General features: G+C 57.6%; 2 protein-coding genes across 9 annotated transcripts in view; both read left to right on the top strand.

Annotated features, from left to right (window-relative positions):
- The window catches only part of LOC100473113 (MAPK interacting serine/threonine kinase 1), a 51422-nt gene extending 44293 nt beyond the window's left edge, over positions 1-7129 (top strand). For 6 of the 8 annotated variants that reach the window (XM_034651920.1, XM_034651912.1, XM_011225318.3 and 3 more), the window contains 5 exons: positions 482-577; positions 2216-2410; positions 3076-3240; positions 4478-4521; positions 5799-6196. In XM_034651920.1, the coding sequence (XP_034507811.1) occupies positions 482-577; positions 2216-2410; positions 3076-3240; positions 4478-4521; positions 5799-6033 (735 nt within the window). In that variant the 3' untranslated portion in view covers positions 6034-6196. Of the gene's footprint in view, positions 1-481; positions 578-2215; positions 2411-3075; positions 3241-4477; positions 4522-5798 lie in introns of all 8 variants that reach the window. The other 2 variants (XM_034651890.1, XM_034651897.1) reach the window with 2 other exon arrangements.
- Positions 7130-7259: 130 nt separating this feature from the next.
- KNCN (kinocilin) lies at positions 7260-16603 on the top strand. The gene is made up of 8 exons (XM_034651942.1): positions 7260-7471; positions 9479-9754; positions 9862-10223; positions 12030-12953; positions 13369-13500; positions 14032-14100; positions 14755-14829; positions 15644-16603. Exons 4-8 carry the CDS (start codon positions 12803-12805, stop codon positions 15721-15723), a joined length of 507 nt encoding a protein of 168 aa, XP_034507833.1. The 5' UTR covers positions 7260-7471; positions 9479-9754; positions 9862-10223; positions 12030-12802; the 3' UTR covers positions 15724-16603.
- The last annotated feature ends 7089 nt before the right edge of the window (positions 16604-23692 follow it).

The following is a 23692-nucleotide window of genomic DNA, read 5'->3' as shown; positions in this document are numbered from 1 at the left end:
AGTCCCAAGCAAGCAAAGATGAGTTGGTCACCCCAAGCCACCTGAGGTCGTGCCCTCCACTGAATGGGCCACAAGGAGTCTTTCAGCAATACTTACTTCTCTGATTCTGCAGCCTATGCCATCCTTTGTCATTTGTGGGCAAGAGTTCCACAGGTTTGCTCCTCATTTTACTAAGCGCACAGCAGTCTGACACCACGTAGCACACACATTTTCTCTTAGGAAGTGAGGAAAGAGTGTGGGGCAGGGGTCACCTTAGGATAGATCCTCAGGTGATTTCTAGTTCACCCAAGGAGAGTAAACACGACATGACAGATAAAGCTGGGCTTTGGCACGGCAGCCAGAGAGAGAGAGTGTGCAAGAGCCAGCGAGTGAGAGGGGAGGGAGTGAGGGAGGCTGAGTGACTGTGTTACAGTCACATTGGTCTCCTCATACCCTTGGGTTTCTTATATTTGTAACCTTTGCCTTTTGCTTTCCCTTTCAGGTGTCTCCAGTGAAAATCTGTGACTTTGACTTGGGCAGTGGGGTGAAATTGAACAACTCCTGCACCCCCATAACCACACCAGAGCTGACCACTCCAGTATGTATGGCTGGGCACCCTGTACCACTTCCTTCAGGGCTCCTGCACCCTTGGATTACCCCCAGCCCAAAGCTGGAGTCCAGAACAGAGGGCTGAGGAAGGAAAGCCGAGTGTCCCTGCCTGAGTTGTCACGTGGCCGCTGCTTTGTGAGCCACCCCACGCTGCTGTCCGTGCTTAGTTGCTAATGAAGCTGACGGGAGAGCTGTTTGTTTGGGGTCCTCGGGCCAGTGAGGAGACAGATTGTATCTGTGGGAACAGGCTGAGGACTCCTTACCCAGGCAAAGACAGACACTGTCCCAGGCCAGCCCTTTGCCCCTGAGCCCACGATAGCTCGGAGTCCCACTCTCCCCGGCAGCGTCTCAGCCCGTGCCCCTGGGATGGAGGGTGGGGAGTGTAGGCCGTCTGTGGCCAGAACTGAGCGGCCCCAGTTCTCTGCATGTAGGCTCGCTTGCCTGAGTTATCCTGTTGCTTCCTTCACTTCACATTTCATGCCCAGATGTGCGGCTGGGAGCTGTTCTTCCTAAGACATCTCTTGTACATACTCGATGTACTGTAATTATGATGAGTCTTTCGAGATTTGCATGCTTCATAAGTGAATTTTCCTAATAACCTTTTTTAAGACATGCATTTCAATATGCTTATGTCTTATTCTAATTGACATTATTAGAAATGTTTCTGTATTAGCTTTTACTACACTGAGCTACCTTGTTCTCAAAGTCATTAACTCTAATTGCCAATAACACGGAAAATGTCCTTTCTCCATTTCCTATCTTCCCATCTAATTAGTTGTGTGTGTTGGGGGCCAGGGAGGGATCTCTTGGCAAGCCTGCAATAAGGAAGAGGGAAGCAAAAAGAATTTGTTTTATTTTTATCAGCATTTTCTATGCAAGGATGGAAGGAAAGAATCCTGAATTCTTGTAGTGGGTTTACCACTGATGTGCTTGAACCAAATCCCTGCCCCATCCTCATTCTTGGTCTTCCCGTTTATTTTTTTTTTTAAGATTTTACTTATTTGTTTGACAGAGAGACAGCCAGCGAGGGAGGGAACACAAGCAGGGGGAGTGGGAGAGGAAGAAGCAGGCTCCCAGCAGAGGAGCCTGATGTGGGGCTCGATCCCAGAACGCCGGGATCACGCCCTGAGCCGAAGGCAGACGCTTAATGACTGCACCACCCAGGCGCCCCTGGTTTTCCCATTTATAAATGGGAGAAGCGGGGAGATTGGATTTGTTTTGAGCTCTCCCAGCTTTGATGGACTCTTAATTCTAAATTCTTATACCTCCTTGGTCTAAGCTGGCAGAGAAGCTTGGCAGGACTTCACTTTAAGAACTCCTTGTTTTATGGGGGCAGCTGGGTGGCTCAGTAAGCCTCTGCCTACCAGAGAGGGACCTGGAAGGAAGGTGACCGGGACTGGGTTCGTGGGGAATGCTAGGACTCCATGACCGATGCCCAGTTAGCCCAGCTTTTTGAAGTGCCTTGGTGGTATCAGGGGAGCCCTCTGGCCAGCTTTCCTGGCAGCTCCTTGCTCCGCGCCCCGTCCTCCTGCTCAAGCGCCATTACATTCGGCTCTTCGCCATCTCCCCTCCCTGTGACAGCCTCTCCCTTCTCTGCCGTGTCCCCTCCCAACCTTGGTCCCCACAGTGTGGCTCTGCGGAGTACATGGCCCCAGAGGTGGTGGAGGTCTTCAGGGACGAGGCCACATTTTACGACAAGCGCTGTGACCTGTGGAGCCTGGGCGTGGTTCTCTACATCATGCTGAGCGGCTACCCGCCCTTCGTAGGTCACTGTGGGACCGACTGTGGCTGGGACCGCGGAGAGGTCTGCAGGGTGTGCCAGGTGAGTGCAGCTGGGGGACCCGCTGCATGGAGCCTGCCGGCGGTCAGCGTGCGTGCGGGATGCCCAACAGGATTGGGCCGGGGGGGGGTGCTGCTCTGGAAGGGGGTCTCTAGAGCCTTCTGTCCCAGGGCCAACGACAGGGGGTGAGAGAGACAGGTTTAGCTGGGAGTTCAGGGGAGAGTCGTTCGAGCGGAGCATACCTGAGCTGAGCCTTCAAACATGAGCCTCGCCCAAGAAATAGAAGCAGGAGCGGCAGCACCAGCCAAGACACGGAGGTGGGAAAGACAGCTGCATGTGTACAAGGAAGAAGGTCGAAGTGTAAGGTGGGTGGTGGTGGGGAGCTGAAACCTGACAGGTTGCCCACAGATGGGCCCCATATGAAGGGCTAAGGAATTTGGGCTGCGTCCCCTAGTTGGCATTCCCCAGGTGTCACCCACCCAGCCCTCCAAGTAACCTAGCCATCCCTTTCCGACAGGGGCATTCTGTGTGGTCCGATGACTTAGCGGGAAGTGGGGAGCCGGGGAGGGCCCTGGCCTGTGGCATCCCCAAGCCACGAGCTGCAGCTTCAGCCGAGGCCGATGGGACCCAGGGTGACCAAATCAATGGCAGGCACATTCTGCTTATTCCCTGGTAGTGTGGCCTCAGGAGGAATCTTCTTTACCTAGAACAAGCTGTTCGAGAGCATCCAGGAAGGCAAGTACGAGTTTCCCGACAAGGACTGGGCACACATCTCCAGCGAGGCCAAAGACCTCATCTCCAAGCTCCTGGTTCGCGATGCAAAGCAGAGACTGAGTGCTGCCCAAGTTCTGCAGCACCCGTGGGTGCAGGGGGTGAGTAACCCGGGGAGGGGCGGCAGTCCTCCTCCTTAGGCCTGCAGCGTGGCCGTGAGGAAGCTTTTGGAGTAGCAAGTACTAGACAGCAGCACAGGCAGCTGAGCGCAGCTGGAGGGCGACCAGCTTCAGTCCCAGCACGTGCAGAGCGAACTGGCCACTGATGTAGTCCCAGAAGGAGCCCCTTACTGGTCAGAGACTTGGCTGTAACCTTGGCCTCAGACTAGGCTGCTCACTGACCGTTGCCCCTCAGGAATGAACAGAGGCCTCTGGGTTTTGGCACATGCATCCTACCATTGGCAGAGCCACACAGTCTCAGAAGCAGCCTGGTATTGGCATCTGGGGCCTGTGGCACCCTCCCCTTATACAGACATGTCATGAGCTGAGAACGCCCAGAAGCAGGGCCTTGCTTCCCTGCTTATAGTGAGGATATATTTGGGGCACAGAAGTTCTCCTCGTGGTCCTGGGGTGCAGCTTGCCTAAAAGGCAAATGGTGGTATTTTCCCCAAACAAAGGATCCAAGTCTTTACCAGAAAACATTTAACCGTCCTCCTCAGATAGGCATGGTACCTGACTTCTCCCCTCCAAGGGGTCTGCCAGACCTCCTGTGATTTACTGTGTCATTGGTCTGCCAGGCCCTAGCCAGTGTCAGTGGCCCTCCCAGGGGAAGGAAGCAAACATTACCAGCCCCATGTTACAGGGGGACCCAACCTAAGAATCTCTGACTGGCTGATTCCTAGCACCCAAGAGTTGCTGACTTTACTGAGCACCTACCCATGCCAGACTCTGGAGATACTGGGATGAGTAAGACCCAATCCCTGTCTTACTCTAGTGGGGAGGGGAGACAAGGGAATAAATTATGGGATAGTGTGTAACAGATGTTTATCAAAAGTGCTAGGGGCACAAAAGGATGAGATTCCACCTCTGCTTGCACAGGGGTGGGGGGGGCGGGGTGGGAGAATGAATGCTTCTCAGGGGAAGTGACCCTCGAGCTGGGTCTTGGAGGATTAAGAAGACTGCCAGGGAAAGGGAGTGAGTCTCCATGCAGAGTCAGGGGGGTTCCAGCTGTCCTTTCTCGCTCTCTCCTTGTGAAGTCTGACCCTGCAGGCAAGCTTGGCCAAGTGTCTGTGCTGGGCCAGGAGTCTCTAGTAACCTACCCACTCTGCACTGGTGTGGGTCGGGCAGCTCTTGAAGGAGGGAGCAGTGCTTACCCCCACGTCTATCCTTCCCATTCTAGCAAGCTCCAGAAAGGGGACTCCCCACGCCGCAAGTCCTCCAGAGGTAAATGCTCCAACCACATCTGATGCCCTTCTCTCTTTGGCTTTGACTTTCCCTCAGACTCTCAGCCACATTGGGGTGGAGGTGGGGACAGGGAGCCTAGTCTCCTGAAGGGGCTCCCCAGCCTGCCTTATCCGTGGGGCTCCTCCCCTCTTTCCCCTCTTCTCTGCTGCCACCTGACGGCCTCCCCTGCCCTCCAGCTCCTTTAAGGCCCCTCAGGTGCTGCTTGCAGGGGAAAAACTGTTTCCATATCTGCTTGCATCTAACTAGAAATCACCATTTATAGCCCAAGGACCTTATCTGTAGGTTTTTCACCCCAGCGTTCGCTCCTGCTGCTGCGGGTTGGTGCCAGCAGCAGGAGGGGGCGCTGTGAGGCAGTAGGACCAGTTGTCGGGCCAGACACAGTAATAGTAATGGCCGCTCTATAGTAAATACATACCGCACGCCAGATTTGGTGCTAAGGGCTTTACAGAGATCCTATTAATAATCTTTATGATAAATTTAAAAGAGAAGTGTTCCTATTACCCCATTTTATGGATGAGAAAACCGAGAATAGAGAGATTGAGGTAACTCATTCAAGGCCATGCCTTGGGGAGTTGGACTTTGAACCTGGATCTGTTTGACTAGTGCCTTTTACACTAGACCATGTTCCTAGTGAGTACTGCCTTATTCCCAAAGGACCAGGGCTTGCACACTGTGGGAACCCCCAGGGAGCAACCTCATGACCAAGTGCTGGGAGTTACCCAGGGAAGTCTTACATCACTGTAGTCGCCACTGGGGTGACCTGCTGCCCGGGGTGGGCATGTCTTATTCTCTAGAGCAAGTCCAGGTGCCTTGAGGCCCCAAACCTCTGGTCCACTCCACAAGGTGTATTCAGCAGACCCACAATGCCTGTTGTATGCTAGCCCTGGGCTGAGCCCTGGGGACTCAGACACAAAGGCACAGACCCTGCTCTTGAAGCTCTCCGCCCTGATGGGGGAGGGGGATACATGGGTGTGTGCTTCATGTGCCAGGCCCTTCTTTGGGGAGAGCTGGATGCAGAGCATGGGAGTGTGAAGGGGGTTCTCTGAATAGAAAGGGGCATGTGTCCCAACTCCTAAATCTAAGGACTGTAGTTGAGACTCAAAGGCATTCCAGCCTCAGTGAAATCAGATTCCAAACCTGGGCAAGAACGACTTACGAGGGCGAGCAGCCCAGAAAAAGCGTCCAGGGGTCCGGGAGCGGGCCAGCCAGGGCGCTGAGCCCCGCTTCCCTCTGCTCTGTGCTGCCCGCCCCTGTAGAAATAGCAGCACGATGGACCTGACACTCTTCGCGGCTGAGGCCATCGCCCTTAACCGCCAGCTTTCTCAGCGCGAGGAAGACGAGCTGGCAGAGGAGTCCGAGTCCCTGGTCGAGGGCCTCTGCTCTGTGAGGCTTTCCCCCCCCTGCAAGTCACGCCTGGCTCGCCGGAGGGCCCTGGCCCAGGCAGGCCGCAGCAGCGACCCGGAACCGTGCCCAACTCCCACCGCACTGTGACCTGCTCCGGCCCAGCCTCACGGACCTCAGCCTGCCCGGGTGCGGCCAAGTGTGCAAGGCAGGCGGAGGAAGCTGCTCGATGTCTCCATCCCAGAGAGGGCCCGTGGCTCCATCCCCGCGACGGCTCGGAGGTTCCCACCCAACCCCCATCTCCCCAGAGTCCTCCAGGAAAAAGCTCCATCCAAAGGGTTTGTCTTTGAAAAGGAAAGCAATCAGTTGTCACTTTGCATAATCGCCTGCGGCAGGGACATCTCTCTGCTGGGCTCCTGCCCACCTGCTCACCCGCCTGCAGATCCAGGATCCAGCCGGCTCTCCAGGCGGCAGGCGGCTGGGGCTGCAGCCTTCGGGGAGCCAGCCTTGAGAAGTGGCAGTTGACAGAGGCTCGTTCCTCTCTCAGCACTGCCCACCCCCCACCCCCTCTGGTCCTTCCTCTGTCCTCCGGACGTCCTCCCCTTGGCTGAGCAAAGCCATCCCCTCAATTCAGGAAAGGGCAGGGAGCCTTCCGAGTTCAGGAGGCCAGATCAGTCTTCCAGTCTATGGCGCGGGAGAAGCACATAATCTTTCTTTGCCGGGACCAAAATGTGTCCCTCATTTATCATTCTCCTCCTTGTTTGGAATTGCTGCTGAAGTCCGTATTATTTCGTTTAAAAAAATATGTTTGTTTTAACCATGCACTTCCAGCAAAGATGGGACTTTAAACTCCCACTGCAAGCCGGTGGATTTTCCAGAGCATGTCACGGCTTGCTCTTCCTTGAATGTCCACGCATGTGAAAGGTTTTATTCAGCTGTTTCCTATTATTCTAACTGGTTTTAAGCTGTTAAGATGACCAGTGACTTAGAGGCTGTGTCTGCTGGACGGCAGCACCAGTCCAGGGCCGTTAGAAGGGGCTCCGTGCCTGATGTGGCCGCAGATCGCAGGCAGCCCTGGTCCGAGCCATGGGCCGCCGGCTGCCCGAGAGCCTGCAGGCGCATCTGGCCTCCGAGAAGCTGGGGTGTCGAGCTGCCTAAAGAAAATGGGTCTGTACGAGTCACACAGACACACAACACGACAATGCTATTATACAGTGTGCTTGTTTTAATAAAACTGTTTTAAATTCTAGCTGTGGCCTTTCTGGTGGTCCTTTCGTCCCCTGTAAACCTGAGAGGGAGAGAGGCCTTCTGGAGAGGGGCCGAGTCCAGCCCAGTGGGGAGAAGGTGCCCCTAATTGGGACCTCTAAATCTAGCCCCTCATCGGATTCACAAAACAAGGTGAAGGAGAGATCACTGCTTTTCTTTTTTAGGTGAGGAAATGAAGTTTGTCAACATTTGTCAGTCTCCTGTTCTGTGCCAGGACCCAGAGATGAGTAAGAAACAGCTCTGTCCTGTAGGGTCTCCCCCCGGCAGGTGGAAGAGGAGGGATCAGCCACCATCACACAAACCGGTTTCGAAAAATGCCGTAGTAAGTGTGCCCTGTGGCCAGGCCAGCCACGCGCGGGCAGGAGAAAAGGTCCCCTCTGTCTGGAGCAGCCCTGAGCCTTTCTTGAGGATCTGTTGTGTGCCCAGGACTTGCCAGAGTTAGAACAAAGGAAAATGATGCCTCATACCCGTGGCTCTCACGTTGCTCGTGCAAAAGGCTTTTGTGTGCTTTGTCCCCTGCCACCCTCAGAGCCACACTGGGAAGGGCTGGGGCGGGAAGGGGCTTTAGAAGTTCCCATCAAGGAGCAGGAGGGAGGTCTGAGGGCCAGGGCAGCAGACAAGGTGCTGCCAGCAGCTTCTCTCCCTGGAGAGAGGGGAGGTGGGGTCAGGGGCTCCTTACTCTAGGGGCCGTCCTGCAGCATCGATGTCTCCGTGTGGAGGCTGACATCCTTTCTGCCGACAGTCTTCCCTTTGCAGCAACTGTCACTACCCTCACATCCCTTCTTCTCCCTGGACAGGGATGGGCTGGAAAAACAGGCCTACAGAATCTGAGCCTTTTGGCCCAAAGTCTCCCAGTCCCTGGGGATTCAGAACCAGGGTATGAGTTTTGTCTCGGCTCCAGCCCCAGCCCGATCCGTCCTTCGGGTTGGCCAGCTGAGAGGTGACTTCCAGAGGCTTCCTGGACCAAGCTCCCCCCGACCCTGTTCTGTGTCCAGCTCCAGGTGGCTCTCAGGCCTCCATGCCTTTGCTCAGGCGGTGCCCCCTACCAGCCTGCCTCCCCACCCTGGTCCACCCATCATCCTTCACGGCTCTAACTCAATGCTGCAGTTTTGTTAGCGTTGTCGTGCGCTAAGCAAGCAACAGCTGCTGGCGGAGAGATGTCCCGGCATTATCTCATTTAATTTTCATAGCCGTCCTGTGAGGTGAGGTACCATTATGTCACCCCACTTAGAAGAGCTGAGCAGAGAAAGGAGAGAAAGACCCTGATGTACAGGTAGGAAGACAGCACTGGCATTCCTCCTGGAGACACTTGTGACCCAGAGCGGCTTCAAATGCCAGCCCTGCCACTTAACTAGCTTTGAGCCCTGGGCAAGTTAGTCTCAGGGCAGCGGTTTATGGATTAATAAATGCAGAGTGTTCAGAGCAGTTCCGGGCACACATGGCCGGTGTGCGATCAAGGGTTGGCTACAGCTGTGACGGTCCTTCTCGTTGCTGTCTCCTCAGCACAGGGCACAATCCCTCTACTCGGTGCCAGTGACGGAGATGAGTTTTCCCCCCTTTCCTTGGCTTGTGTGGGTGGAGATGGATCTGGGCTTTCCAGATGGGCCTGGCCTCTGGTCCTTTGTGGGGTTCTGCTGACAGGTTGCTCTGCCCCTCTGGGCTGGGGTCCCTGGCCCCAAGGGGCAGCTGTAGTGCCAGGGAGAGAGTCTGCGTTTGGGGATCAGGGGTCCTGGGTTCTAGTTCTTCTGCCACTCTTCACTGGGTGACCTTGGGAAGTCCCCTGCCCTTTTTGAGGCCCAGACCATGTGCCTGGCTCTACTAGGCAGGGGTAGGTATGGCAGACACACTGAGGGAAGCTCTGGGGCCTGGAACTGTGGCGGCCTGTTCCCTTGGCTCTAGGGCTCAGGTGTGGACTGGGCCTTAGGAGGAAGCTGGTCCTAGCCAGCCGGCATGTCCCAGACCTCAGGCCTCCTGCTTCAAATTCAGTTATCACGACTCCTGTCTGACCCCTGTCTGAGCGGGGTCTGGGCACAGGGGCCAAGGCTTTCTCCCTCTGGATGTCCACCTGCCTGAGCTCTTGGGGGCCCCATCTCCCTTCCGGCTAAATACCTCTCCCCAGACCCCGCTCCCAGACAGCCGTGCCCTGGTCCCGTGCCAGCCACTCCAGCTGCTTAGGTCTGGAGGGGAGCGAGGAGCCAGGTCCCCCCTCAGCTGGCACTCCTGTTGCCATGGCAGCAGTTGCCTTGGAAGCCACAGTTCAGCTTCTGAACAGTCTGGGAAAGCTACCCATCCCCCAGGGGATCAGTGCATTAATCACGCTCTTTTCCAGGGTCCTCACCCCTCAAGGAAAATAAACGGAACTAAACCACGCTGAGGCCTTTTCACCCACTCTTCCTCCCTACCGCATGCCAGCCTTGGACTCGGCGCCTCCAGGAAGGAAAGAGCATAGGCAGGCACTCCAGCCCTGGCCTCGTCGCGAAACAAAGACAGATTTTGCGGCAGAACTCAGCTGTGACCCGTGGCCTACCCACCACCCACCATCCACCCAGAGTCCAGAGGCCTAGGGGACCCAGGCTTCAGCGAGGAGGGCTCTGAGGCTAGCAAGGTGGGGAACAGGTGGGGCGATCGGCCTCTAGTGACTCAGGCTTCCATCTCCTTTACCTATTATAGGAAGCACATCACCCAAGGACAAACTTGTATTTTCTTTTTCAGATGAAACAGATTGTATTGAGGAAAGAATCCGCAAGCCTCTCTCTCTCTCTCTCCCTCGACATTTCCAATCAACAGGAGAGCAGGCATCACAAAGGTTTCAAGTAGCCTTTAATGACACTCCCCTGTCACGAGGGAGAAGACAGAGGCCTTGACTGAACACAACGTCTCCCTCTGACGGTGGGGTTGCCAATTCCTCCCACCTCAAATAGGACAAGTTAGAAATTCAAGGCCAGAGAAATGCTAGAGTATTTCTCAGCTGCGCACGGAATCTGGACAATGAGGTTCTCTCACGGACTCTGGGGCTGTCCTTCCACTCCCCATGTCTCAGTTTCCCCATCTATTCTACAAAGGAGCTTGGATGGGTTTGTACTTCTGTGATCTTGTAACTGAAATGGTTTAACGCGTCTCTCCTCCGTATTTCCTCCTCTGACTCTGGGCCCTTGAGGGATTTACAATGCCAAAAAAATAAGTCTTATTTAGAATTTGGTCTCACTTTTGGAGGTTAAAGTGTTCTTCTGGAGCCCGAAGGTCACAGTGCACAGGCCTCCCTGACCCCAGCCTCTGCCCTCTCCGTTCCGTTTCACCAGCTGGGCAAAGTGAGGCTCAGGAGGTGAGGGGCCGGCCCAGGTCCCACAGTGTGAGGTGCCCCGTCCTGCTGACGGTGTGGGAGCCGCCCCCGGCCCGACACCCTGCCCAGCCAGAGTTAGGCAAACACTTAATGGAGGTGAAGGTGTTGAGATTCCTACAGCTCAGCATCTCAGGAACACATTTTCAGAGACAATTATTTTGACAGCTCCTTCTAAAACTAGTCAGTGGGGGATCAATTATGTGTGACAGAGACATGGGCTGTCATTTGATGCCTAATTAGAGGAATAATCAGACCTCATCCTGGAGAGAGGCACAGGGGATGTTGGCAGCAGCCGCGGTAGCTGGGAATGCCCACCTCCAGGGGCTTCCTCTTATGGGGGCCAGGAATACAGCCTGGGGGCCCACAGGTGCTCTGCAGTCACACCCCCCCACACGTACCTTTGAGTTCACACCCGTCCTTACGCAGGCCCCTCTCCAGCCTCCTGGCATTCTTCCCTCAGCTGAACCTCAGTCCGGTGACCCTGGCCTTCTCAGGCCCCAACCCTTGCCCAAGGAAATTCCCTTGTTAGAGACGGAGGTCCCATGGTACCCATGGCCCTCCTCTCTGCTGACCTGAGGTGGTCACGCAGGGCCAAGCCCTCCTTGAGCTCTGCCTTGTGTTCAGAAGCCAGGGCCCTTCTAGGCATTCTGTGGAGCTCACTCCCTGAACTGGCCCTTGAGGGGCTCACAGTCTACAGAGGGGACAGAGAACGAGGACAGATGATGGGGACATGGGAGCAGCAGTAGGCAGCCCACCCACTCAGGCACCATCAGGAATAGCTTTACAGAGCTGGGGCCGGCGGAGTAGGGTCCTGCAGGACGAGGGGGCACTCTCCAGACACTCAGCAGAAGGGCAGCAGCAGAGATGGGGAGGAACAAGGGGCAGGGAGCAGCTGTGGCAGCGGAGGTCCATGGCCTGGCTGTGACTATGTTGGGTGGCAGACATTGTGGGGAGACAGAGACACGCAAACAGAGGCCAGTGGGGCTGGTGGTGGGACCCTGGGAATTGGGCCCCGATGCCTGGTGCAGGCATAGGACCAGATCCAGACTCGGGTCAGGGAGGCCCGGATCCATCAAGGGCCAGAGAATGCAGTTAGTGGCGAGGGCTGGGTCTAGGGGTGGGATAGGGCTGGGCTTGGCTATCGCTGTCCAGCCTTGAGTTGGTGGGTCCTGCAAGTAGGTCAGACAGGCCGGGCAGAGGAGGTCAGGACGTACTAGCCATGTCCCAGTCTGCTGACCCTGACCCCTGGCACCCAGTCCCTGCCAATCCTTCTCTCCATATTTGTTTTCCTCTACCCCATTCCTGCCCACCCCCCTCCACTCCCTGCTCTTTCTTCTCAGCCCTCTGCCAGGCGTCCCAGGAGGAACTAAAGAGGGAGGGGAAGCAAGCCTATCTGGGGAGGAGGTCCCCTGAGATCAGCTTCAAACCAGGACCCCTCAACCCTGCTCCTCCTAGGAGGCCAGGGGTTCCCAGGCTGGGGGGAGGGGCAAAGGGAGAGAGTGAACTCAGAGGAATTCTTCTTTCTCTCCTCCTGTCCCAGTCACCGTTCCTGCCTCTTGAGCCTCCTCCAGGTCCCCGCCCATGCCTGCCTCTGAGTCCCTGAGCAGAAGCCCCATGTGCCACATGGCAGAAGACAGCAGAGCGTGTAGCCAGGGAGTCTCCTCGCGTCCCTGGCTGCTATGCCCCACGTGAAGCCACCAGTCCATCCCGCCCCCTCAGGAACCAGCAGTGGAACCTGGGCGGAGTGCCCTCGTGGGCCTCTGGGACAGGCAGCAGCTCACGTTGCAACCTCATGAATAACTCAGGCCCTCCCCGCTGCCTGCAGCTCCGAGGAACCCAGGTCCCCTGGACCAAGCCCCTCCACTGCTTTAAACTTTAATAGGCCAAGGCCCAGTGGCAGCTGCGCCGGCTCCGGCAGCCAGGGCAGGATGTCCCGAGCAGGGGAGCTCGGGCTAAGCTCTCCTGAGAGGAAGCTAACGGGGGGACCCGGTGGGGCAGGCCTGGCGCGCCAGGACTCTCACAGCCAAGGCAGGACGTGATCAGGCCAGAGCGCCAAGAGTGGCCTCCAGATTCAGGGGCCTTCACGGGAAGAAGAGTAGGCTGGCGTGACCTGGCAGGGATCCCAGGTCAAGGTGCAGCTGGGGGCCCCTAGGAGAGCTGTGGGGTAGGGTTACTCGCCCTGAATCTTCCTGCCCAGAAATTCCCACTCTGAAGGTGGAGCTCCAACAAAGACACATCCAAGAGGACTGAGACCTCCAGGGCTTTCCAGGGACAGGCCCCCCTGGGTGCTGACAATACCCTGGGTAGGCCTGCATGGACATCCCCATCAGCGGCAGAGACTTCCGCTGCCTGCAGCTGGCCTGTGTGGCCCTCAGCCTGGTGGCCGGCAGCATCATCATCGGTGTGTCTGTGTCCAAAGCTGCAGCCGCCGTGGGGGGCACCTTTATCGGCGCCGCCGGTCTGGGTGAGCAGATGCCGGGCTCAGAGAGGGAGCAGGGCCATGGTCGGGTGAATGAGAAATGGAGGGAAGGGCTGGTTCAACAGGAATTGGTTGGGGAGGAACAGAAGCTACAGGTGTGAGCTAGGCAGCTGTCAGGGCGTGGGGGGGCCCAGGAGGGTTGGGGTAAGGTTCCTTCTGCCAGGGATAAGGACCCTGTGGAGAGGGGAGCTGCTTGCCACACTCCTCTTTGGCTGCTCCCCCTCTGGCTCTCCAGTTCCAAGCCCTGGGCTCTTGGGTTTTTGGTGGAATTCATCAGCCTGTCGGGGATGGCCTGACGGGGGCAGGTAAAAGAGGACAGAGGTCCCAGTGGGACACTCTGTGAGCCAAGGTAGGATCCAACTCGAAGGGTTTCCTTTTCTTTCCTGGTATATCTTGGCAGGGCATCTGTCTGTCCATGCATCTGTCCATCTGTATATCCGAGCCAGCCCCACTGATACCCCCACAACGATGCCGAGTACCATCCCTTTCCCCACTCGCCTGGGCCAAAAGTGGAGCCAGAAGCACCAGACTGGTGGGTTCCTGGCCTCCATACCTGGCAACTCCCGCCAAAGGCCACAGACACTTGGTCTGGGGATGAAGTGGGGCTGGGCAGGGCTGGGTCCCCTCTTTGGCTCAGCCCTCCCCACGTCTGGCTGGGAAGGAGCCTGCTCCGGAGTGCCCAGGCCTGTGCTAGGGGAGGGGGGCCAAAGGAGAGCTGGTGGTGATGTCAGCTGGGGCCCTGTCCAGCCGGCTGAGAAGGAAGGAAGCCACCCATGCTGATCACCTGGGGGAAGCCTGCGCCTTCACAGCCCGGGGCCCCTTCCCCACAGAGGCATGACTCCCTGCCCCCTCCCAGGGCTGGGTGTCGGGGAGCCGCCCCCTCCCAACATGGACAGGCTCACATTGATGCACCCACAGTCCCAACCTGCACCCTATGTCCTCCCATGCACACCCATAACCCCCTCAGAAAGCAGCCCCAGGCTCACAGCCCACCCACATCTCCACAGCCTGCACCAAGCAGGCCCTTCCCTATCACAGAACCCCTCTGCGTCTCTCTTCTCAGGGCTTCTCATCTTGGCCTACCCGTTCCTAAAGGCTCGGTTCAACCTGGACCACATTCTGCCTGCCATAGGTGAGTCCTCTCCCCAGCCCAGCAGAGCCCTCTTCCAAGGGCTGCTGTGTGACACCCATCGTGTGGACGTCTGCAGCACGCTGTGGGGTGGAGCCGAGCCCATGGGTGTGACTGCTCCTGGGTGCGTGTGCACGCGTGCGCGCGCGTGTGGTGTGCTGGCGTTGCCATGACTACCGTGCAGCAGACTCCAGCCTGTTGCTGCAAATGTGCCTCAACCAGCTCAAAGCACCCAGATCTCCCATCTCCCCCCGAGAGAGTTTCCAACAACCCCAAAGCCTCCAAGATCTCCAGAGAAGCCCATTTCATCCCTTGAGCCCCCCTAAACACCCTCTACCACCCCTAAGACCTCAGGACCCTTGTATAGCTCCTTAACTCATCTCCGCCCCCCACACGCATGCTACCATCTCCATCAATCCAGGGGGGCTTTACATATTCCTAGTTCTCCCCATAACGCCCACCTCCTTGAAAAGTCCGCCATCTTCCCCTTCAAGGGCCCATCTCTTCCAACTCCACTCGCAAATCAGCCCAGATCATGTGGGAGACCTCAAGGAAGATGGTGGAGCAAAGACAGCAGGAGGACTTCCCTTCCCAAAGCAGGACTTGATCTGAGAATGGCTTAGTAACCAGGGGGCTTGGGGTGGTCTTATCCCGCAGGGAGCCTGAGAATCCACCCCCACCCAGGGCCAGACCATGGGGAGGGAAGATCCAGTGCCAATGGCAATAAAGAGGGTAAGTTTTAAAAATTCCAGAGTCCGTCTTCCATCTTTGCTCTCTGGCTAAGCAGCTCTGTGGGACCCTGGGAGAAGCCTTGACGGACAAGCAGAAGGGACGTGGACGTCCCAAGTCACCGGAGGCCAGCAGATTGGGCGGTTCCTCCATGTGTTTGGTCAAAACCCTTCTTGCTCCAAGCTGAGCCAGTCTCCTCTTGTTTGACCTCAGGCCTTCTCCATTGTGCCCAGCATGGACACTGGGATCACCCCTAGGTCCCATGTCCCAGTTTATGTTTTCACTCTCTTTTCCAATGATGGAAGCCAACTCTCAGAGCTGGTACCTGAAATGGAACATCTTCCTCCTCTACCATGTCCACACACCGGAAAATTCTAGGGCAGGAGTTTCTCAAAGATGGCCTCAGCCGACAGCATCTGCCACCAGGCAGACTGCCTAATCCCAGTAAAAGGTCCCCTTCCAGACCCTGCACCAAACACTTTACATATATTAGTTTGTTCCATTCTCAAAACAACCACACAAGGGAGGTACTGCAATTAGGCCCACTTTATATGTGGGGCAACTGAGGCACAGAGAGATTAAGGCAACTAGGAAGTGGTGGGGCCGGACCCGAAACCAGGTATTTGGCCCCAGAGTCCTCTTTCTAACCGCCCCCACCATGCTGCTGTCCTCTTGAAGGGCCATTCTGACCATCTATGCCTCTTTAAGTGCAGCTGAAACTGTCCCTGGGACTCCCCTCTCTCCCCTGTGGTCCCTCTGGGTTGCTCTGCCCCCGAGCCTGTCTCCTGAGGCAGCCCTGTCCTGGTCTCTCCCCCAGGAGCCTGCAGCAGCCTGTCCACCGTGAGCAGAACACTGGAGAAGCTGAAGCCAGGGGGCCGGGGGGCCGGGGAGGGCTGAGGCAGGGGCTAAGGGGCTACACCCTGCCCTCCCTCCCTCCTTCCCTCCCTGCCTGCCCGCTCCCCTGATCTCACAGCCCTCCCGGGGCCAAACCAGAGGTGAACTGAGCCCTGGAGACACCAGCCCCGCATTTGCCTGGGCACAGCTCCTGCAAACGGATTCCACGTAGCAGCACCGGGCAGGGCCTGAAGCACGATCCTGCTGGATGTTCCACAGGGGGCCCTGTATCAGGCTTTTGACCTGGATTTTCTCTCTGGACTGCAGTTCGCTGTCCTTCTCTTTTTGGTCTACTGACTGGTTTCTCTGGAATGCGGAGCCACCTCAGTCTCTTGCTCCAGGCTGGCCACAGCAATGAACCACAGGCCCACAGAAACTACACACGGGATCCCTCAGCCCTTAAGGCCTGGCCCTGGGCCTCTAGAGTTCACTGGCTAGATAGAGGGGCTGGACCAGATTCTTCCAGGTTCTCAAAAACTCTGGGTAACTCCTCAGGGACAGGCTCTTGGCAGCAGTGAGCCAACCAGGAGCACAGCCTGGGCAGACAAAATCGTCACTGCCATGACCCAGAGCCCAGGTGAGGCCCCGACCTGGAGGCTTCCAGGAGGAGGCGGCTTCTGAGCGGAGTCCTGTCCTGAGACTATCGCACGTGACTCCACCCTGCAAGGTTTTGCTGATCTGACTCCAGACAAGAGCTCCAGGCTTCCCTCTCGTCCCCCACCCTCTCACTGCTCCTGAACAATCTCAAACATTCCAGCCTCTGAGCCTTGGCTTGTGTTCCCCTGGAGGCCTCCACTCCTCTCTGCCCCCACCTCAGGTGCCTGGGTGGCTCAGTCGGTTAAGCATCTGCCCTCAGCTCAGGTCCTGATCCCAGGGTCCTGGGACTGAGTCCCTGTGTCATGCTTCCTGCTCAGCAGGGAGTCTGCTTCTCCCTCTGCCCCTCACCTCCCTTGTGCACACTCTCTCTCTCTCTCAAAAATGAATGAATAAATTCTTAAAAAAAAAAAAACCCTGGGACGCCTGGGAAGTGCAGTCATTAGGTGTCTGCCTTCGGCTCAGGGTGTGATCCCGGCGTTCCAGGATCGAGTCCCACATCGGGCTCCTCCGCTGGGAGCCTGCTTCCTCCTCTCCCACTCCCCCTGCTTGTGTTCCCTCTCTCGCTGGCTGTCTCTGTTAAATAAATAAATAAATAAATAAATAAATAAATAACTTAAAAAAAAAAAAACCCACCTTGAAAGGCCCAGTTCCAAGGATCCCCTGAACACAACACCTTCTTCCTCCTCTCCCTGTGTCTGTCCTCCCTCTCTCCACAGCGGCCAGGCAGGCTGAAGGCTTCTTTTGCACAAAACAATTACTAATCCTACTAGAACCTGTTGTATGTTGCCCTTTTCTGGTCACTGTCAGGGCACACAGTAGGTGCTCAATTAATGTTTGTGGCTTAGGGGAGCCTGGGTGGCTCAGGCGGTTAAGCATCTGCCTTCAGCTCAGGTCCTGGTCCCAGGGTGCTGGGATCGAGCCCCTCATCGGGCTCCTTGCTCAGCAGGGAGCCTGCTTCTCCCTCTCCCTCTGCCTGCCACTTTCCTGCTCCCTCTGTCTCTCTCTCTCTGTGTGTGTCAAATATATAAACTCTTTTTTAAAAAATGTTAGTGACTTAAATTTAATGGAAAAACAATCCCCAGTCTTTCGCAGGAGAGCCACGTCAGGGTCCATGGACCCACAGGGTCTGGGGCGAGGAGGGCCTGCCCAGGTGTGTGTGGCTGTGCGGAAGACGTGGCTCCGCCCTCCACCCCGCGCGGCATTCACCTGCACCCTCGAGGTGGAGCAGGTGGCTGACCTCCACAAAGCCGTCTTCTCCATGTGGCCTACGATTTTTGTGAGCCGAGGACAAGCTGGGAAGAGTCTCATTCTTCAAGGATCAGTGCAGATGACCCCTCCTCTCAGAAGTCTCCCCTGACTTCATAGTGCTCCCCCAGCCCCTGGGCTTCCGTCCATCACAGCCCACACTACTCTGAGTGGTCCTTGTCTGCTTCCCCCTCCCGAGAGCCCAGGCCAGAGGACCAGGCCCACAGGTACACAGCAGATGTTGCAAAACCAAACCAGAGCGGCAGAGACCACATCATTGTACAGATGGGAAAGCTGAGGCCCCCAAAAGAAGGGACTCACCGAGTCCTGTGGTGAGAGGTTGGCCGGCCAGGCCTTGTACCCACGGCTCCTCTCTCTCCCCACCCGAGCCGCTACCTGCTGCTGTCCTCTGCAGAGGGACCAACCCCCTGGCCAGGGTGCGACAGGCCACCACTCATAAATGCTGGCCAGTCGTGGAGCCTGTGGTTCCTCCAGCCTGAGGGAAGTCCCCCTCCTTGCACTTCCTCTGCTCCACCTCCCCCCTGCCTGCTCACTGCCCCTTCTCTGGTCCCCCAACAGCATCATCATCAGTGGAACTCGTAACTCAGGCCTGGGGGCCCCTCCTTGATCAATAAGGAAACCCTTCCTGCTGCCCATCTTAATCCTCACCTGACGTACCCCAGAACGATGCCCAAGGATGGAAGGGGTGGGAGTGGGGGACAAGGACCCTGACAGTGGGACCCCTCGGCCCACCACCAACCCTTCCCCAAAGTGATCTCCCCAAGGCAGGACTTTGGTATCTTCGATGCCTGGCGGAGCCTGGCACAGAATGGTATAGGGGATCAGAGCAGACCAACCTAAGGAATGAACACATAAAAACGCAAGGCCTATGTCCATTGGGGAAGAACTAGGCAGGGGTTCACAAGATCCTTGAGACTTCCTTTCCCCCAATCTAAGTGGATGTCCAGATGCATCCTCCCAAGTTTCTCTCGCCCCCATGCCCCCCTCCCTGTGCCTCAACCTGGTCACAGCAGTGGTCCACGGGAGCTTATGCCTTCTCCCCACACGTGCTCTGGAAGGTGAGGTTGGGCCAAGCGGGCAGAGTGGTGTGGGAGGTCGAATTAGGGGAGGAAGTGCTCTCTTAGCTCTGAGCAGCTCTGGAATTAGGGGAGGAAGTGCTCTCTTAGCTCTGAGCAGCTCTGGAACCCTCCAATATTTCCACATGGAGTAGGTGTGAGCAGGGACATGTCATTGGCCCCAGCTCTTCCAGTGAACATTTACTCTGTTCAGTAAATGAAATCAGTTCTGTCCAACAGCCCTGTTCTGACCTCAGCTGTGGCTGTCCCCGGCTGGCCCCACAACGGCTGGCTGGCCCCACAAGGTGAATATAATGCCGGTCCTCAAGGGAAGAAAGGTGGAGGATGCAGACCTGGACATCGGATCTGACCTGCAGGTTTGGGAAGTTAAGGAAGGCTTCCTGAGGGAAGTGATGGCCCAGCGGCACGGTGAAGGTCAAGCTGGAGTTAGCCAGCTGAAGGGAAAGCCAGCCGTGGTTCAGAGAACACACCGAAGTGGAGAGTCCTTGGTGCCAGCAGCCCCTTGGAGGTCACAACCCTGCCGGCCAATCTGGAGGACTGACCAGGCTGGGGCTGGCGTCTGGGGATGACTCCCATCCTGCCTCGGCATCCCACACGGCCCTGGGCACAGGGTGCTGGGCAACAGGCTGTGGGGCCTTGCACCTCCGTTTCCCCCTCTGCAGCCAGAGGACGAGTGCAGCGCCCCTTTGGCAGCCCCGCTGTCAGGAGGAAGGCTGTGGGCACATGGTCCTCATCCGGAAGGGTTTATGAATGGATGAGCCGATGAATGGAAGGCAGAGGCTGGAGGAGATGCTCTTCCAGCTGAACACCTCCAGGTTCTAGAAATCAGCTCCTCAGTCTCCCACCCAGTGCTCCCTCCCCACCCCTCACCCCCAAGAGGCCCTTACAGATCCCACTGGGAGTCAGTGTCGCCTCCTGGAAGGGGCTCGTGGCCACACCCCATTCTGGGAGGGGAGATTGGTGGGCGGTGACTGGGGAAGGGTGGCTGAAATCAAGCCCCTTCCCGGAGAAGTCTCCCTGCCCCCACAGCACCACCCCCGCCCCCTCCAGGGAAGGTGGGGGTATCCGTCCGGGGCTGCAGACCGAACCGTGCCACCTACGTCCCTCACTCCAGAGTGGCAACGTCTGCATCCCAGGCCCCCCGAAGTCCGGGCTGGAGACCGCGGGGGTGCTGGGAGCTCAGTGCGAGGTGCTAGAAGCCGCAGACCTAGAGGAGGGAAGGGGAGAGGGGCGGTGCGGAGCCGGAGAGGGGAGGACACTCCGTGAGAACGCCGCTCCGCCCGGGCGCCCAGGGGCCCGGCGGCCGCAGCGACGCTGCGCGAGGGACCGGACAACCGGGGCCCGCGCACCCCAGCCCCACCCCCGCACGCCCCCGGCCCCCAGCGCCCGCGGGGTCCTGCCCTCCTGCTGGCCCGGGCTGCTCAGAGAAGCGTACGTCCGACCGGCTCAGGCAAGTGAAAGCCCCACGAGTTGGGGGAGGTTGGAGGGGGGCCAAGGGGATACCAGCGGGAGAGGGACGGCCAAGAAGAGAGTCTAGGGAATGGAGGACACGCTCCTTCCAGCCCAAAACCCTGGCAGAACGGAGTCGTCCCCATACGAGAGGTCAGGGACCTGTAGCCTGGGACACACTTCTCTGAAAAGAGATGAGCAAGATGTAGAGGGGAACAGGAGAAGGGGACATCCCGCATGCAATGGCTGCCTTGGGCCCCCTCTGCTTGACCCTGATGCCTTCCTGCTCTAACTCGGTGAGAATCTGCCCCGAGGACCCACCTCCAGTCCCTGCCCCGCTGACAGCCCCCCCCTCCCAAGGCCCAAAGTGATCAGAGAATCAGAAGTAGACAGAGTCACTTCAAAACCAGGACACAGGTGAAGCCAAGAAGGCAGGACACCCCTGTGACCAACTCCTCTCTTCCCCCTTTGTTTAAGCAGCATTCCCTGGGCCCCTGGGGACAGTCAGGCAGTCCACTGCGGGGGTAGCAGCAAGCCAGGTGGGTCTAATGGGTCTGCATGCAAGCAGGACGCTGGAGGATGCTGACCTGTTGCTCTGTGGAGTTAGGGAAGGCTTTCCGAGCAAAGCGACTGCCCGGCAGCACTCTGAGGGTTGAGCTGGAGTTAGCCAGCTGTTTCAGGCACAGCGGCAGCATGTTCACCTGACCACACCTGCTGAGTTCAGCTCCACTTGAGCAAAATCAAGGGGGCCACCTGGAAGAAGCCAGCCAGCCGGGAGGCAGCAGTGGGGAGCCCAGGAGGGTTGCAGCCCGAGGGGAGAGATGGGGGAGGGGAGAGGAGGGGCAGCAGGGAGACCGAAGCAGAAAAAGGATGGATTCTAGAGATACTCAGAAGGAAGACCGCAGGGACTGGTGTTGGATTGGGTTGGAAACGTGTGGAAGAAAGCCTGAGGGAGCAGGAAGAGCAGGGGTGAGCCCGGGTTTTTGGCTAGGAGTCTTCTGGGCTTTGTGGGAGAACATGAAGTTTAAGGAGCCTGTTTCCAAGAGGAAGAGAATGCTTCCAGAAGGGAGGGTTCCACAGGGCCAAAGCTGTGGAAAGGGGAGGGGAGAGGACACTCCATAGTTTAGCTAAGGAACCTCGTCTGCTGATTTCAGCAACGAAGAGAGCAGCGTGATGGGACAGAAACCAGACTGGAGTGGAATGAGTGTTGCGGAGGTAAAGTGTAGACAGGTAGGGAGTGTAGACAGCGCTTTGAGGAAGGGAAGAGGGTGTTAAGAGAAGACAGATATGGGGTTGAAGGAGGGTGTGGTTTGGTTTTAGGACAGGAGGGGCATGGGTGCATCCAGGAGGAGGTGTGGTCACAGTGAGGGGGGCCGATGAGCACTGACTGGTGGGGAGAGGTTCCCCCAGAGCCTTGACGGCCTGAGTGACGCCAGAGACGTGCCGGCTGGTGATTTTCTTTCCACCCATGAGGCTTGGCAGTTTGAGAATAGACTCGGAGGAAGTAGAAAGCCCCACTTAGGCAGGGTGGAGGCTTTACTGGGTGGCGTTGGCAGAAGGACAAAGGAACAGTTAAGCTGCAAGACAAGGTGAATTGCAAGGGAGTCACGGGAGTCAGATAGTGTGCAGAAGGAAGTGGGGGCAAGAGGCCCACGGAGGAAATGCTGAGAGCCCAGGACGTCCTGGATCCGAGAGCAGTCACAGCGAGAGCCAGTACGGAGTCACGGCCAAGAGCACAGGCCTGGAAGACGCACCACCCAGGCGTGAATCCCAGATCTGCCACATATTATCGCCGTGTCTAGGACCCTGAGCAAGCATACAGCCTCTCGGAGTCTGCGTCCCCATCCGAAGACAGAGATGGCAATAGCATGTGCTTGTAGAGGCATCACGGGGTTTAACTGAGCCGATCCGTAACATATGCAAAGGGCTTCAAAGAGTGTGTGGCACACAGTCGGTGCCATACCAGTGTTTCTATAGCGGCAGCAATGAGCTTACGGTCAAGGGTAGGGTGGCTGGGCATCTCCGAGCTGGAGTGGCTCGTGGTGCTGACTCTGGGGTGATGAGGCCCCGGGGGCGGTGAGGGAGAGGGTCACTGAGGTGGAATGGAGGAACTGGGCACTGGAGATGAGAAGCCAACCAACTAGGAGGGCACAGCGTGGGCCGGTTGTGCCAAGGACGTGAAGTCTCTCGGAGTGGGGGACTTGCGCTGGAGGGCAGGAATGCCCCCTCCACACCAGGCGGCCCGCCCTCCCTCCCCCCAGCCCTCCCACTAGCTCCAGGCAGCTGAGCTGCGTGGAGGGGAGGCAGACGCCCAGACTGAGGCTGGAGATCCACGTCTGGCCACAGACATGGCCCCTGCTGGGGGCTGCAGCCCAAGGAGTCTGGTGGGCAAGTGGGCGAGCACCAGGGCAGCCTGGAAGAGAGCAGGAGGCCTGGGGCAGCCAGGAGCACCTCACCTGCCTCAGTGCAGACTTGGTCTGATGACCGCAGAGCTGTGATCGCTGCAGAGTCCCAGGGGCCTGGGGCCGCTCAGCTGTGCGGGAACCTGGAGCCTGCTGAGCTGGCAGAGATGGTCTAGACTAAACTCCCACTTTCCCAAGAGCAAACCTGAGCCCCAGTGAGGGGGGCTTCAAGTTCCTTGCCTGTTGCAGGCGTGGGGACCCACTGTAAAGGGGAAGGCACCCTCAGAGCAGCTAGAATGGAACCCCCATTACCCCTCCCACAGGCTCCCCCTCTGCTTATCACCAAATTGCCCCCCACACATACACACTTCCAGGCAGAGAGAACTCCAGAGCGCCTCTACTGAGCAGCAGCTCGTTTCCACTGGGTAGGCAGGCCACTGAGAGTGTCTATGTGTTGGCCTGTGTCTGCAGCAATCAGAGTGTATGGCATCTGTGTTTGTATTTCTGGGTATGTCTGCTCACTGAGTGAGTGTGTGTGTGTGTGTGTGTGTGCGTGTGTGCACTCAGGGATTAGGATGACGGGGCCCAGGAGTCGGATGCAGGAGCTGGGAAGCCACACGTTCAGACCTCATCCTCAAGCCTTAATTCCTGCTTGGGGAGTCTGTGAGGGGGCAGGGGTGGCCTGTGGGAGTGCCTGGGGTGGGGGTGGTAGCAGCTCTTTGGGCTCTGGGGAGGCAGAATTCAGCTGGCAGAAGCCGAGAGCTTTCAGGGTAGTGAATAAGCCGGCACTGAGTAATGGTGGTGTGGGAGGTTCCCTGAGGATAGGGAGAGGGCTGGGGATAGAGAGCATGCTGGAAGTGTTGGGGGCCTCGGAGTTGGCCCAGACTTTCAGGGACTGAGGGGGAACAGAAGGCTAAGATTAAGGGGAACGGAGGGGTTCACAGTGAGGAGTGAAGAGCCAGACTGAGCAAACAAGGGACTCAATCCCACCTGGAGGACAGGGGCTGGGACTAGCGGCTACTGCCTGGACTGAAGCCCCAGCTCCCTCGCCCAGAGGCTCTTGAGCGCTCGGAGCAGGAACCTGGGCTTGGGAGGCCTGGCGGCTGCCCCTGGCCAAACAGCTGTTCTAGCGGAACACAGATGTCCCAGATCCATGGACTGGGCTGGGGGTGGGGGCTGGGG

This window comes from Ailuropoda melanoleuca, chromosome 2 (assembly GCF_002007445.2).
Source record: "Ailuropoda melanoleuca isolate Jingjing chromosome 2, ASM200744v2, whole genome shotgun sequence".
In the NCBI taxonomy this organism is placed as follows: Eukaryota; Metazoa; Chordata; class Mammalia; order Carnivora; family Ursidae; genus Ailuropoda; species Ailuropoda melanoleuca.
This window is presented reverse-complemented; position numbering and strand designations above follow the sequence as displayed.